Source organism: Bos mutus, chromosome X, assembly GCF_027580195.1.
Source record: "Bos mutus isolate GX-2022 chromosome X, NWIPB_WYAK_1.1, whole genome shotgun sequence".
Taxonomy (NCBI): domain Eukaryota; kingdom Metazoa; phylum Chordata; class Mammalia; order Artiodactyla; family Bovidae; genus Bos; species Bos mutus.
This window is the reverse complement of record NC_091646.1, coordinates 48776177-48791365: the sequence shown is the minus strand read 5'-3', so window position 1 is coordinate 48791365 and position 15189 is coordinate 48776177. Positions and strand designations below refer to the sequence as shown.

Genomic DNA, 15189 nt, shown 5'->3' with positions numbered 1-15189 from the left:
GAATGCAGAGTTCCAAAGAATAGCAAGAAGAGATAAGAAAGCCTTCCTCAGCTATCAATGCAAAGAAATAGAGGAAAACAACAGAATGGGAAACACTAGAGACTTCTTCAAGAAAATTAGAGATACCAAGGGAACATTTCATGCAAAGATGGGCTCGATAAAGGACAGAAATGGTATGGACCTAACAGAAGCAGAAGATACTAAGAAGAGGTGGCAAGAATACACAGAAGAACTGTACAAAAAAGAGCTTCACGACCCAGATAATCACGATGGTGTGATCACTCACCTAGAGCCAGACATCCTGGAATGTGAAGTCAAGTGGGCCTTAGAAAGCATCACTACAAACAAAGCAAGTGGAGGTGATTGAATTCCAGTTTAGCTATTTCAAATCCTGGAAGATGATGCTGTGAAAGTGCTGCACTCAATATGCCAGCAAATTTGGAAAACTCAGCAGTGGCCACAGGACTGGAAAAGGTCAGTGTTCATTCCAGTCCCAAAGAAAGGCAATGCCAAAGAATGCTCAAACTACTGCACAATTACACTCATCTCACAGGCTAGTAAAGTAATGCTTCAAATTCTCCAATCCAGGCTTCAGCAATACGTGAACCATGAACTTCCAGATGTTCAAGCTGGTTTTAGAGAAGGCAGAGGAACCAGAGATCAAATTGCCAACATCTGCTGGATCATGGAAAAAGGAAGAGAGTTCCAGAAAAACATCTGCTTTATTGACTATGCCAACGCCTTTGACTGTGTGGATCACAATAAACTGTGGAAAATTCTGAAAGAGCTGGGAATACCAAACCACCTGACCTGCCTCTTGAGAAACCTATATGCAGGTCAGGATGCAACAATTAGAATTGGACATGGAACAATAGACTGGTTCCAAATAGGACAAGGAGTACGTCAAGGCTGTATATTGTCACCCTGCTTATTTAACTTATATGCAGAGTACATCATGAGAAACGCTGGGCTGGAAGAAGCACAAGCTGGAATCAAGATTGCCGGGAGAAATATCAATAACCTCAGATTTGCAGATGACACCACCCTTATGGCAGAAAGTGAAGAGGAACTAAAAAGCTTCTTGATGAAAGTGAAAGAGGAGAGTGAAAAAGTTGGCTTAAAGCTCAACATTCAGAAAACTAAGATCATGGCATCTGGTCCCATCACTTCATGGCACATAGATGGGGAAACAGTGGAAACAGTGTCAGACTTTATTTTTTGGAGCTCCAGAATCACTGTAGATGGTGATTGCAGCCATGAAATTAAAAGACCCTTACTCCTTGGAAGGAAAGTTATGATTAACCTAAATAGCATATTCAAAAGCACATTACTTTGCCAACAAATGTCCATCTAGTTCAAGCTATGGTTTTCCCAGTGGTCACGTATGGATGTGAAAGTTGGACTGTGAAGAAAGCTGAGCGCCAAAGAATTGATGCTTTTGAACTGTGGTGTTGGAGAAGACTCTTGAGAGTCCCTTGGACTGCAAGGAGATCCAGCCAGTCCATTCTAAGGAGATCAGCCCTGGGATTTCTTTGGATGGAATGATGCTAAAGCTGAAACTCCAATATTTTGGCCACCTGATGTGAAGAGTTGACTCCTTGGAAAAGACTCTGATGCTGGGAGGGATTGGGGTCAGGAGGAGAAGGGGACGACAGAGAATTAGATGGCTGGATGGCATCGCTGACTTGAGGGACATGAGTTTGGGTGAACTCTGGGAGTTGGTGATGGACAAGGAGGCCTGGCGTGCTGCAATTTATGGGGTCATAAAGAGTTGGACATGACTGAGGACTGAACTGAACTGAACTACTGTAACAAATTACTGCAATGTTGATGGTTAAAAAAAAAAAAAAACCCAAAAACAATAAAATATTATCTTACAGTCCTGAAGGTTGCAAATAGGAAAAGGGTCTTTTATGTCTCCTGCATTGGCAGGTGGGTTCTTTTCCATTAGTGCCACTGGGAAGCCCATGGACATCATTGGGAGATCTTTATTCAGCCTACCACCATGAGGGTGCCATTTAGTTGGGTTTTAAAATGGGCAACAATGCCAACAGGTTTGTGTTCAACCAGAGATGTTCTTAACCATGGTTGCTCTTTGCCCAACAGAGCACAAATGACAGGGATGGAGACTAAAGGGGGGATGTAGAAGTGCAGGAATCAGAGGATTCAAGAAACAGCAGGTTTCTCTCTTAAGTGTTTGGTGGGGCCTTCTCCAAAGAATGGCTGGGGGAAGTAGACTGGTGTGTATGGCAAGCGTGTGAGATCCCAGTTGGTTCTAATCCTTGGCATATTCCTACCCTGCCAAAATGATGAGCCCTTGGAATCCCCTGCAAGAGATGACCTGACAGACAGAAGCCAGGAAGAGCCAGGACTGTCCCTACATGGTGCCTGACCCCTTGCTGGGGGGTGAGAAACAGGATTGTCTGAGCAGGTGCGGGTCCTGTCAGGGAAAGGTCCTCTTTCCTGGGCAACTGTGCGGACAGTGAAATGGTAAAGTGTGCCACCACAGCAACTGAGAGAACAGCAGTGTGGCAGAAAGAATGACGACACTGGCGCAGACAAGTGGTTTGTCTCCTCAGCCAGAGGTCTATCAGGGGCTGCCTTCCCTTAGAAGAGGGGCAGGGGCTCGGCCTCCACGGGCGCCCCTTCCCACTTTCCTCCAGCCCACGGCCCCTGAAGGTGAAAGCAGCCCCCCAGCCACCCGCGCCCAAGAAGGATGGCCAGCGTGATGGGGGAAGGGAGGAGGCGGACACAGAACACTCTGCAGGTACATACACACACACACACTGCAGAGCGGTCTGTATCCATCCGCCGCTCCCAGGAGGCGGACACAGAACACTCTGCAGGTACACACACACACACACACACACACACACACACACACACTGCGGGGCGGTCTGTATCCATCCGCCGCTCCCAGGAGGCGGACACAGAACACTCTGCAGGTACACACACACACACACACACACACACACACACACACACACACACTGCGGGGCGGTCTGTATCCATCCGCCGCTCCCAGGAGGCGGACACAGAACACTCTGCAGGTACACACACACACACACACACACACACACACACACACACACACACAGGGGCGGTCTGTATCCATCCGCCGCTCCCAGGAGGCGGACACAGAACACTCTGCAGGTACACACACACACACACTGCAGGGCGGTCTGTATCCATCCGCCGCTCCCAGGAGGCGGACACAACACTCTGCAGGTACACACACACACACACACACACACACACACACACACACTGCGGGGCGGTCTGTATCCATCCGCCGCTCCCAGGAGGCGGACACAGAACACTCTGCAGGTACACACACACACACACTGCAGGGCGGTCTGTATCCATCCGCCGCTCCCAGGAGGCGGACACAACACTCTGCAGGTACACACACACACACACACACACACACACACTGCGGGGCGGTCTGTATCCATCCGCCGCTCCCAGGAGGCGGACACAACACTCTGCAGGTACACACACACACACACACACACACACACTGCGGGGCGGTCTGTATCCATCCGCCGCTCCCAGGAGGCGGACACAACACTCTGCAGGTACACACACACACACACACACTGCGGGGCGGTCTGTATCCATCCGCCGCTCCCAGGAGGCGGACACAGAACACTCTGCAGGTACACACACACACACACACACTGCGGGGCGGTCTGTATCCATCCGCCGCTCCCTGCAGTGCAGCCCGTCCAGACCGGTCCGCCCGCGCCACCCGTGACCCTTCTGTGCTGCAGGACCAGAAGCGTGGCGGGGGGGCTCACCCCACAGGGGGCAGTGGAGGGCTGGCTTGGCGGGCTGGCGTGGCCCGCCCCTCAAGCTGGCGTTATTCCCAGCCCCGCCCCCTGTGGGTCGGAATTACACTGGGTCTGGTGGGGGTTGGGTGCGGGGGTATCAAACCCATTCGTGCTGTATCCCTCCACCCCCCGCTCCGACACCCTCGCCGCGAGCGGTCGGTGCTGCAGTCTACACATCTTCTGCCTGGTTTGGCGCAGCGGCGCAGGGGGCCAGACGCCTCTTTGCTGTTCTACCCACACGGAGAGCGGTGGGAAGTGAAAGAGGAACTGCGACCGGAGTGGGAGGACGACCATCGGGACCCTGCACCCGCGAAGGCAAGTGAGGGTGTCGCGGGGCGACGACCGGCTCACAGCTACCCCTGGCAGCCTGAGGACGGGAAGGCTAGCGGGTCGGAGCGGGAATCCTTAGAGAAGTGCGCAGCGCCAGAGGATCCTTGGCGCTGAGACAGCAGCGACCGGCACAGGCGGGGTGGTGGTGGGAGGGTTCCCTCGGATGCTGGGGAGGCATACGGCGCCGACTAGTCCCCGCCGGGGTTTCCGGGTGCTTGCGCCCCGCCCTCGACCGTGCCTTTGCGGGGAGAGGGCTGTGTGGGAGGCTGTTATGGTTGAAGTGGCAGAGGGAGCCGGGACGGGAGCAGCCCGGGCCATGATTCTGCCAAGGTCCCTGTTGGGCCCCGCGTGCTGGGTGCTGTCCCTTCCCACAGGCACCTCTTTGATGCCAAAGTCTCCTGTCTGTGCAGTAGGTCTGGCAATTTCAGGCCATGGGGTGCATCTGTAGAGGAGAGGCTTGAGGAAAACAAGGAATGGGAAAATGACCTGTTTTTCTGAAGGTGTGTGGGGAATGAAGGGTTGAGGGTGGGCAGCAACCATTGACTGGACATCTAAATCAGGGTGGGGTGAGTGCGACCAGCGCAGGTCAGGCATCCAGGAATACTTTCTAAAATTCTTCTATCTACCTGGTTTCTACACACCTCCCTTGCCTTCCTCTCTCTCCTCTATCCAGAATTGGAGGTGGAAAAGCTGGACTGGGAGATAAAGGTACAAGAGAAGTCATAAATACAAATACCACTACACAACCTAGAATATGTGGGTGCTTTTCCCCCAATTTGTTGTGCAGCACAAAGGAGGTGAACAACAAGTGGTGGATCTTCAGAATTGAAGAAGAGAGTAAGAGGAGGAGTGTGATATGATGTTGAGTGGTTATCCAGAAACCTGATCCAGATGGCCTAAGTTAAAAGGAAATATTCTACCTAATGGGACTCTTAAATGTTAAAAGGCAGGTAACTTGGGAACTCCTATGTTTGTGGTGGTTGTCTGTCCCCCAAGTACTCAGTTGCTGCTATTATTTCTTGACTGCCTTACCTTTTCATTTGTTTTTCCATAGACCTGCTTTAAGTCTGGTCACTTCTGCAAGGAAGGAAAGGCGGAGGAGTCCGGTTCAAATCTCTGGAGGTTTGTGCAAAGAGGGGCAATACAGGAGACAGCTACAGAGTAATATGGCAGATATCTTTGATCTAAGTGGTTGCAGGGCCTTCTCTACCTCACCTACTCCATGTCAAATTTGCACACTGCCACAGAAACCCTCGCGTTTCCTACAGGGTAAGGAAATGGCAACCCACTCCGGTATTCTTGCCTGGAGAATCCCAGGGACGGGGGAGCCTGGTGGGCTGCCATCTATGGGGTCACACAGAGTCGGACACGACTGAAGCGACTTAGCAGCAGCAGCAGCATACCAGGAATATTGGAGTAGGTGTGGACTGGGCTGTGAATGGGAGGGAAAGACTTGAGAGTAGAGACCAGGAGACAGAAAATATTAGGCACATTAGACCTTTAAAAGAGTAAGATGTTTGTATCAGGGTCAGGGTTCTTGCTTGTCTTTCTAGCAGTCAGGCTCCAGTCTCTCTTATATGTTTACTTGTTCTCAGGATAGCCTACAGGCTGCTGTAGAGTTTGACACCACTGGAATCAAGGAAAGGAGCAAGAAATTGTGCTACATCAGTGCAGGTTGGTATGGGAGTGGGTACAACTTTTGGGTGGGGTAGAGGAGACCAACACAAGTCCAGCAGTGACTAGGGTCTGGCCTTGGGGCTCCTCAGCCTCTCTCATTGCCAAGGTACTTTTCCACCAACTTCATACCTATTTTATAATAGGCAAAGTAATATGGCAGCTCTGGGGATAAAAACTGTAAACAAAATGAAAGTGATAGACTTTAATAGCCTAACTTTCCCACCAAGCATTTAAGGTGTAGTCTCTCTGTGTGAGTTTTTGCATGGAGTGAGACAGTTGGAAAAGACTCAAACTGCCATGTCATTCTCACTTCCCAGATTGACTTCCAGTGGCAGCTCTGGTGGTGGTGAAATTGCTGCTGAGCACCACCTTCAACAGGTGTGTACCCACCCAGGAACCATCCATCCTCTCCCAGCTTGGTTGTGTTTTCTCTTCACTCTGACTGTAATATTGACTGAGGCTGGGATTGGAAAGGAGGCTTATTGACTGCTGGACTGGTGATTGGCTCTAACTTTTCCTTCCAGCTGTATCACCTGAATCATCAAAAAATTAGAGTGTGAAGGCACAAAATAGTGAGAAATCTGTGGTAGAAGCTGAGACTGGGATAGTTGTAGTTATTCAGGTCTCCTCTGTAACTGTATTATGACTGGGGCTGAGATTGAGGCTGGTGTCCAGGCCAAGCCTGAAAAGAAGCCTGGCAAAGAGGTTGCTGGTGGGACTGAAAGAGAGAATGAAGTCCCAATGGTGGTCAGACCAAAGGTTAGGACCCAGGCCCAGGTAATGCTTGGAGCAAGGCCCAAAACTGAGACCGTGGCAGTAACTGAGACACATCCTAAGAGTGAGGCCAAGGCAATCACTGTAGAAATGTCCATGAATGAAACCTATTCATGGGCCAAGACTGAGTTTGATGCTGAGGTCCTACTGAAGACAGAGGGAGTGTTCCAAAACAATGCTGTAGCCTGGCCGCTGATCAGTACTGAGTCTGGGTCAGTTGCAAAACCTAAGACCTCATCTATGGTTAGGGAACTGGCCAGTGTGGATGCTGAGTCCTTTCCTGGCACTAAGGTCAAGTCCCAATCAGGAATCCAGTATTTGCTTGTGTCAGAGGAGGAGACCAATATGGGGTCTTGGTGCCATCCCAGGCCTACATCTAAAAAAGAGACCTTTCACAATTGTGATTTCAGATGGGTGGATAGATCCTTTATGAACTCCTGGTTCTGCAGTAGAGAAGAGGTCAGTACAAGGCTTCATCCTAGAGATAGGGTGAAAGCCAGTACTAGGTCTAGGCACATGACCAAAGAAGAGGCTATGTCTAGGCCCAAAACCAGTTGGGAACTCTATGTTGCCTCCAGTTCTGGTTCTGAAGATGAATCTATCAAGAAATCCTGGTTCTGGGTCAGAGAAAAGACCAATATCCAGTCTAGGCCTAGGGAAGAGACCGATAGTAGGTCCTGGTTTAGGTCTAAGAAAGAAGTCTCTGAATCCAGTTCTGGGTCTGAATGTGAAGACAATGTCAAATCCTGGTTTTGGGCTGGAGAGGAGGGTAGGTACAAACCCAGAGCCAGGAAGGGGGCCAATGTCAGTGCCAGGCACAGGGCCAAGCAAGAAACTTCCATTGATTTCATGTCTGAGTCTATGGATGTAGTCAAAAAAGAGCCCTGGTTCCTGCCTGGAGAGAAGACTAATAACTTGGTCAAGCCCAAGTCCAAGAAAGAGGTCAGAGCCAGAGCAGTGGTAAAGGAAGAAGCCAAAATCAAGGCCAGAGCCAGGGCCAAGCAAGAAGCCAGGCCAGAGGAAGAGTTCCTCACCGGGGCCTGGTTCTGGGCTGTGGAAGACTCCAGCATAGTTGGTGGGGCCACTGTCAAGTCTGGTTCTCAAGTGGAGGATGAGTCCATTGTTGGCAGTTGGTTTTGGACTGAAGAAGAAACCAGTGGTACATTCAGACCACAGGCTGAGCAGGAGCCTATTGGCAGTTCCGTGTTTGGAAGTGGGGAAAAGACCAGTGTGGAAACTGAGGCTGATGCCACTTCCAAATCATTGCTAACAGATGACAAAGAAAAGGTTATTGCCAGTTTTTGCTGGGCTAATGAAGAAACCAACCTAGAGGCTGAAGAAGAGCCCATTTTTGGGTCTTGGTTTTGGGTCAGTGATGAGGCCAGTGTAGAAGCTGGGGTTGGGGCCAACTGTGGGTCCAGGCCAAAGTCTGAGGAAGAAGAGGTCACTGGCCCCTGGTTTTGGGCTGGAGAAGAAATCAGTACAGTGGCTGAGTTCAGAGACGAGGCCAGGCCAGGAGCTGAAGAGGAGACAATATTTTGGCCCTGGTTTTGGGCTGGAAACCAGGCCCACATGGATTCTGGGGCTGAAGTCAACTGTGATACTATGCCAGGGACTGAGGAGGAGGAACCAATTATTGGGTCATGGTTCTGGCCTGGAGTAGAAGCTTGTGGGAGGGCTGAAGTGAATAATAAGTCTAGCCTGGAGGACAAGGAAAAGAGTATTACATCGTCTTGGTTTGGGACCACTGAAGAGATCCGTATGAAGTATGCTGCTGGTGCCCAGTGTAAATTTATGACAGCTGCTGAAGAGATTAACAGTGAGTCTGGTTTCTGGTCAGGAGAAAGTCCCTGTATGTTTCCTGCCAATGAAGGCAGCTGGAAGTCTAGGCTAGAGGATGAACAAGACATTGTTAATTCATGGTTCTGGTCCATAAAATATACAGGGCCAGAGACCATTGTAGGTCCCTCGTTATGGGCTGTGGAAGAAAGCAGTACAGATGATAGGGCTGAAGAAGAAGCCAAGCCACCTACCAAAGAGGAGACCATGATCACATCGTGGTTCTGGAAAGGGAATAAAGCCATTATAGAGGCTGCAGACAAAGAAGAATCCAGGCTGGATATTGAAGAGGAAGACATTATTGGCTCTTGGTTCTGGGCTAGGGAGGAAGACAGGCTTAAAACAGAAGTGGAGGCTAGAGAAGAGGACAGGCTGGCAGCTGAAGAAGAACTTTTTGTTGGGTCTTGGTTCTGGGCCAGGGAAGAGGCTATTAGGAACGAGGCTAACATTTGTAGCAAATACAGTCCAAAAGCTGGAGAGGAGGAAGTCATTGTTGAGTCCTGGTTCTGGGCTGAAGAAGAGACCAGTCTGGAGGCAGGGGCTAGTTTTGAGTCTAAGCATGGAGCTGAAAAGGAGGAAATCATTGTTGGGTCCTGGTTCTGGGCTGAAGAAGAGAGTATAGACATTAGACCTCAGGCAGTAGAAGAGACCACATCAAGGTCTGGAGAGGAAACCATTTTTGAATCCTGGTTCTGGGATGCAAAAGAAGTCAATGTAGAAGCCAAAACATGCTGTGCATCTAAGCCAGAGGATGATAAAGAGATTATTGTTGAGTCATGGTTCTTGTCTGGAGAGAAGGACATTAGTGAGACTGAAACTGGGGCCACCTCTGAGTCTAGGCCAGAAAATGAGGAAGGGACAGTTGTTGGGTCCTGGTTTATGGCTAAAAATGAGGACAATAACAGGACTAGTGTTGGAACCAACTATGAGTCCAGGACAATAGCTGAGGAGGATGAGGCCATTGTGGGGTCCTGGTTTTGGGCAGGAGATGAGACCCATTTTGAATCAGATCCTAGCCCTGTGTACAGGGCCATTTGCAGATCCAGATGTTCAGTTGAGCAGGAGCCTGATGCTTCACACAGGCCCCAGAGCTGGGAGGAGGTTACTGTTTAGTTCAAGCCTGGTCCATGGGGTATGGTTGGCTTCCCATCCCCAAGCCCCTTTAGATTTTCAAAAGAAGCAGCATTTCTATTCTCTGAAATGTTTGGAGGAAAGCCAAAGCGCATGGAACTGAGCCTAGAAGGGGAAGACCAGGAATCTTTGCTTCAGGCTAATCAACCTGACCCCGAGTTCCCATTTCAGTATGATCCATTCTGCTGGTCAGTCGTGCAAATTCGGGAGCATCTTAGGACCAAGGAGAGTGCAGAGCCTGAGAGTTGCTCCTGCAGCTGCATACAGTGTGAGCTTAAAATTGGTCCTGAAGAGTTTGAAGAAGAACTCCTATTAATGGACAAAATTCGAGATCCTTTTATTCATGAAATATCTAAAATTGCAATGGGTATGAGAACTACTTTTCAATATACTCATGATTTCATTCACAATTCAGGTGTTGTCTCACTTATTGAAACCTTGCTCAATTATCCCTCCTCCCGAGTTTGGACAAGGTTTTTAGAGAATATGATTCACATGGCTCCACCTTACCCAAATCTGAACATAATTCAGACATATGTATGTCAAGTATGTGAGGAAACTCTTGCTTATAGCTTGGATTCCCCTGAGCAGTTATCTGGAATAAAGATGGTTAGACACCTCACTAGAGCCACTGACTATCACACACTGGTTGCCAGGTATCTATCTGGATTTCTTTTGTTATTAGCCACAGGCAATACTGAAACAAGGTTTCATGTTTTGAAAATACTGTTGAATTTGTCTGAAAATTCTGTCATGACAAAAGAACTACTCAATGCTAAAGCAGTGTCAGAATTTATGGGCCTTTTTAGCAGGAAAGAGACAAATGATAATATTCAAGTTGTTCTAGCAATGCTTGAGAATATTGGTAATGATATAAAAAAAGAGGCGTTGTTCACTGATGATGATTTCAGTCTTGAGCCACTTACTTCTGCATTCCATGAAGTTGAAAAATTTGCTAAGGAACTGCAAGGCAAAGTAGATCATAAAAAGGACCCCGAGGCAGACTAAAAAAATTAGTATGATTAGTTACTTGGCTCTGATTATCCTTATGTTCCTGAGTTATGATCCTTGAATAATGTTTTCAAAGTTGGTTCTATGTTGTAATGTACATCCTTAATGCTGATACTAATTTTGCCCAACTTTGTATGAGCTGGGTCTATCTTCTGATGCCAAACAAGTATTAAAACTGAAAGCACATTTGTTGATATTTGTTTTTGTCCAGATTGTGAATTTAGTATTTAAACTTACAGTGAATTGAGCCATCGTAAGTAAGCTACCCTTTTGATTGTTCTGGTGTTACTGATGTCGATTTGAGTCATGTCCTGTTTTCAATAAAGTTCTGTGTTTAAGTAGGCAGAAATCACCCTTCTCCTTGAACTTAAAATATAGATGCCAAGATAACACATGACAACATAGAGATAATTAACGTATGAATAATAATGCTCCTTGAAAAAGCTTATTCTTATATCTATAAATGCAAATATTACCATGGGTTGATACTCAGGGTATGATTTAGAAAAAAAGCACCCAATTGATTTGGGCTCTGAAATGTAGGGAAGAGGTTGGATGTTGTGAAGAAAAGCTCGCAGTTGGAAAAGTGCTCCTGTGGGAGTGAGTTATCCAGTCTGCCTGGAGTGGCTGTGAGGAGTATTAAGTATTAAGCAATATAAAATGAGGTAAGTGTTGAAGAGCTGAGAAGTTGCATTTTGCAATTCAAAGTATGGGTGTTTCTTTGATACTGCCTAAAGCAGGGGGCCGGGGTGCAGACCAGTACTGGTCTGTGGCCTGATAGGAAGCAGGCCACACAGCAGGAGGTGAGCAGAAGGCTTCCTCTGAGCTCAGCCCATCCCTTGCATTACTGTCTGAACCATGCCCTCCTGTATTGCTCACATTACCAACTGAACCATCCTCGTCCCCTCCCCACCCCCAGTCTGTGAAGAACTTGTCTGACATGAAAGTGGTCCCCGGTGCCAGAAATGTTGGAGACCACTGGCCCACAAGTTAAAAGGAAAAGACCAGAAAGCACACAAATTTAACTGTCAGGAAGACCATTTCTTCACGGAGAATGTTAAGATAATAGCATACAGCTACTAAGAGTGATGATATACAGGTTTTTTAATTGGCTAAGAAAAGCTCATGCCTTCTATATTTGATGAAATAGAAAAGACTGGTAAAATATATGGAAGGATGATACTCCCTAAATGTGTGAAATGGACTGAATTTATGAAATGTATATTATTTGATTATGGAAAATCTTATAACCATTTAAAACATGTCAAAAGAGTAAAGAAGTGTGAGAGACTACAATTTAGGACTGGGTTGCCAAATAAAAATGCATAATTATTTTAAAAGGAGTAAATTGTAAACTTTCTAAAGTTTCTGACTTTATGGTACACATTTTTTTTTTTTTCGGATTCACAAAGGTAATAATTATCTTCAGACAGGATTAAAAGTCAGGGATTATGTTGATTTGGGGTAGGAGGGAGTCCAGGCTAAAGGAAAATATACAAATTTTTATTCACCTTGGTTTGTCTCAGGATGGAAAAAAAAATTTTTTTTTCTATAAGACTCTAGGCTGTAAGATTTTTGGAAGTAGGGCAAAGTGGCAGATTTCATCCATTCACAAACCAGAAGTGATAACAGAGATCGTCCTGGTGGTGGAAATTGGAGAGTGAGTGTTTGTTTTGCCTATCAGTATTTTCAAGATAGATCTTGCACGTGTTTTAATACATCACCCGAGTCTCATGAGTTCAGTCGCTCAGTCGTGTCCGACTCTTGGCGAGCCCATGGACTGCGGCACGCCAGGCTTCCCCTGTCCATCACCAACTCCCGGAGTCTACTCAAAAGAGTTTTATACAGAATATTAAAAGTCAGTTGGTCTCTGAACTCCTCATGGAGTGTTCCTCGCCAGCCCTGTGTTCCTACAGAGCAAAGCCCAGGCCTAGGACTGGAAACGTTGGCTCCAATCCAGCCTTCCTTTCAGCTGTCTATCTTCACCACCACCGGGAGCTTCAGGTTGTTCTAGCAATCAGCTCAGCCCCAGAGGCAGAAGACAGTACCTTGCTTGCTACTCAGGGCTGCGGCAGACATGCTGAATGTGCGGTCACGTGAGGCTGAGGGTGGGTCACATGACGGCGCTCTCGCTTGGACCAGCGTAGAAGTGTGTAAGCACTGAAAAGGGTCGGGAAAGACTTGCACCTGACACTTGACAGTCGGCTGTAAGAGGAGTGGTAGGATGTAACGGTGGGTGGGTGGGTGTCTCTTCATGCTGCACTAGCCTGAGAACGAATTCTTCAGGTGCCCAGGATTATGGTAATTGTTGGCAGAGGACACAATCGCGAGCGTCAGCTGGGGACTGATTTTTGTCCAGGAGCTCAAGAGGCCGGAAGTCATCCTGAGGGAGGCGTATGTGGAGAGAAGCAGCGGCCGCTGTTGGAGGAGGTGGGTTCGAGGCCAGCCGGGAAATAGCATCCATGGGAGGTGGTAGTAGAGACTAGATCCTCGTGGAGGAAGCGCCTGGGACCTTCGTGCTCCCTCCTGCTTTCTGAATGCCCCTCACCCCACCCAGCATGGCGCGACTGTTTCTCTGTTTGGGTAGGGGAGATGGACACGAGGAAGCAGTTGGCTTCAGGACAAGAGGACACGGTGAAGTGACAATATGTGAACACCCAATTTGTGTACACCCATAGTGCTGGCTCTAGAGAGGCAGGGATGGGATCAGATGGGATCTTTGGGGTACTATACCCTTCCCTTCCTCCCATCCAGTTGGCACTCTCTCTTCTGTCAGACAGTGGGGATGACTGGACTGAATATTGCAGGCAAGTTAGTGGTGGGAGTGGGTATGAGGTTGATCAGAGAGTAACGGAGGTGACTTTTGCTCTAAGGTTCCAGGTGCCTGGAGATGCAAGAGAGGCATGAACCTCAACCTGGGCAGCTCTAGTATAGTGGAGAGAGGACACACTCATGAAGAGGGAACCTAGATGCTTTGGGCCCTTCACATAGTGGTTCTCATTGGGATATCTGCAAGCTTTTCAACCCTCAAGAGGATCCCTGGATCTCAACCCAGGCAGCAGCATCCTAGGGATCTGCCCTGGAAATGAGATTCTGAACCCTCAACCGTTCCCATCCAGAGACACAAGGGTCATTGTTCTACCTGCTCCATCTGAGGCTCCCTCCCTTTTCCAGTCTTGGGCCTAGAGGAGGGTCTTTCTGGGAACCACCTACAGGAACTGCTTTATTAATTTTCTCACAGGTTCCCTTCCACTGACTCTTTGCTCTTTTCCTTGTTTTTGTTTTCTGGCCAATGACTCTTGGTGGTTTGCATCTATCCTTAGTGGTACTCCCTTATTTGTGCTAATCCATTTTGATCAGAGCTCAGCTTTATGAGGTATTTCCAGGATACCAAAGTTTTTTTAGGAGAGTATAGTTAGAAAAAAATTTGACTAATCCCATTAACCTCTTTATCTGCACATTTTACAGATTTGAAGCCAATTAGTACATAGCATGGAGAAGGCAATGGCACCCCACTCCAGTACTCTTACCTGGAAAATCCATGGATGGAGGAGCCTCGTAGGCTGCAGTCCATGGGGTTGCTAAGAGTCGGACAGGACTGAGCGACTTCACTTTCACTTTTTACTGTCATGCATTGGAGAAGGAAATGGCAACCCACTCCAGTGTTCTTGCCTGGAGAATCCCAGGGACGGAGAAGCCTGGTGGGCTGCCATCTATGGGGTCGCACAGAGTCAGACACAACTGAAGCGACTTAGCAGCAGCAGCAGCAGTATGTAGCAATCTTTTTTTTTTTTTTCATTTTTTGCAGCTGCATAATCCTCCATTGTGTCACTGCTATGTGTTAATCACTCAGTCATGTCCAACTTTTTGTGATCCCGTGAAGTGTAGCCTGCCAGGTTCCATGGAATTCTCCAGGCCAAAATACTGGAGTGGGTTGCCATTCCCTTCTCTAATCACTGCTATAATTTGTTCAGTTACTCTCCTGTATATGGGTATTTCTTTCCTATATTTTGCTGTTTCAACAGTGCTGGAAGAATAACCTTGTGCAATTATACTTTCTGTATGGTTAGAGGTAGATTCCTAGAAATGAGGATGTTTGGTCAAATGATAAATACATATGTAGTTTTATTAGATATTCTGAGATATCCCTCCAAAGGGATATTACAAATTTTCATTACCATCAGCAGTTTATGGGTTGTCTGTTTCCCTCAGCCTTGCCAATAAATTTATTATCCTTTTGATGTTTGTTATCTAGTGATGTCATCTCTCTCATTCTTGATATCAGTAATTGTGTCTTCTCTTTTGTTTTCCTTTATCATTCTGGCTAGAGGCTGATCAATTTTATTGACCTCAACAAGCTAGTGTTTAATTTTATTGATTTAAAAAATTTTGTGTTTTCTATTTTATATTGGATTTTGCTCTTATTTTTTTCTTTTGTTTACTTTGTGTTTGTTACTATTTTACTTCTAGCTACTTGAAATAGAAGCTGAGGTCAATTAATTTGAACCTGTCATTTTTCTAATACAGGCAATTTAGTATTGTAAATTTTCCTCTAATACTGCTTAAGCTGCATCCCACAAATTTTGATATGTTG

At 47.3% G+C, this 15189-nt stretch overlaps 3 protein-coding genes across 13 annotated transcripts in view; all 3 read left to right on the top strand.

Moving 5' to 3' along the window:
• GPRASP3 (G protein-coupled receptor associated sorting protein family member 3) overlaps window positions 1-15189 on the top strand; it is a 108325-nt gene that overhangs the window by 47092 nt on the left and 46044 nt on the right. The window contains exons 1-2 of one of the 3 annotated variants that reach the window (XM_070366109.1): window positions 5257-5285; window positions 5759-5837. The exons of 1 other annotated variant lie outside the window; for it this stretch is intronic. The gene's annotated coding sequence lies outside the window, so the exon portion shown is untranslated. Of the gene's footprint in view, window positions 1-5256; window positions 5286-5758; window positions 5838-12911; window positions 13026-15189 lie in introns of those variants that run through there. One more of the 3 variants, XM_070366111.1, reaches the window with a different exon arrangement.
• Window positions 1-15189, top strand: part of GPRASP2 (G protein-coupled receptor associated sorting protein 2) — an 85150-nt gene that overhangs the window by 47094 nt on the left and 22867 nt on the right. For 2 of the 9 annotated variants that reach the window (XM_070366099.1, XM_070366100.1), the window contains exons 1-2: window positions 5764-5837; window positions 6158-6218. The exons of 1 other annotated variant lie outside the window; for it this stretch is intronic. Coding sequence is in view for 1 of the 8 variants with exons in the window: in XM_070366108.1 (XP_070222209.1) it covers window positions 12894-13025 (132 nt within the window). In the remaining 7 variants the exon portion in view is untranslated. Of the gene's footprint in view, window positions 1-5231; window positions 5286-5758; window positions 5838-6157; window positions 6219-12886; window positions 13026-15189 lie in introns of those variants that run through there. 6 more of the 9 variants (XM_070366107.1, XM_070366106.1, XM_070366101.1 and 3 more) reach the window with 5 other exon arrangements.
• GPRASP1 (G protein-coupled receptor associated sorting protein 1) lies at window positions 6212-10601 on the top strand. Its single transcript, XM_014477744.2, is given in 1 exon segment — window positions 6212-10601. A coding segment is annotated over 1 exon segment (4119 nt). The 5' UTR covers window positions 6212-6482.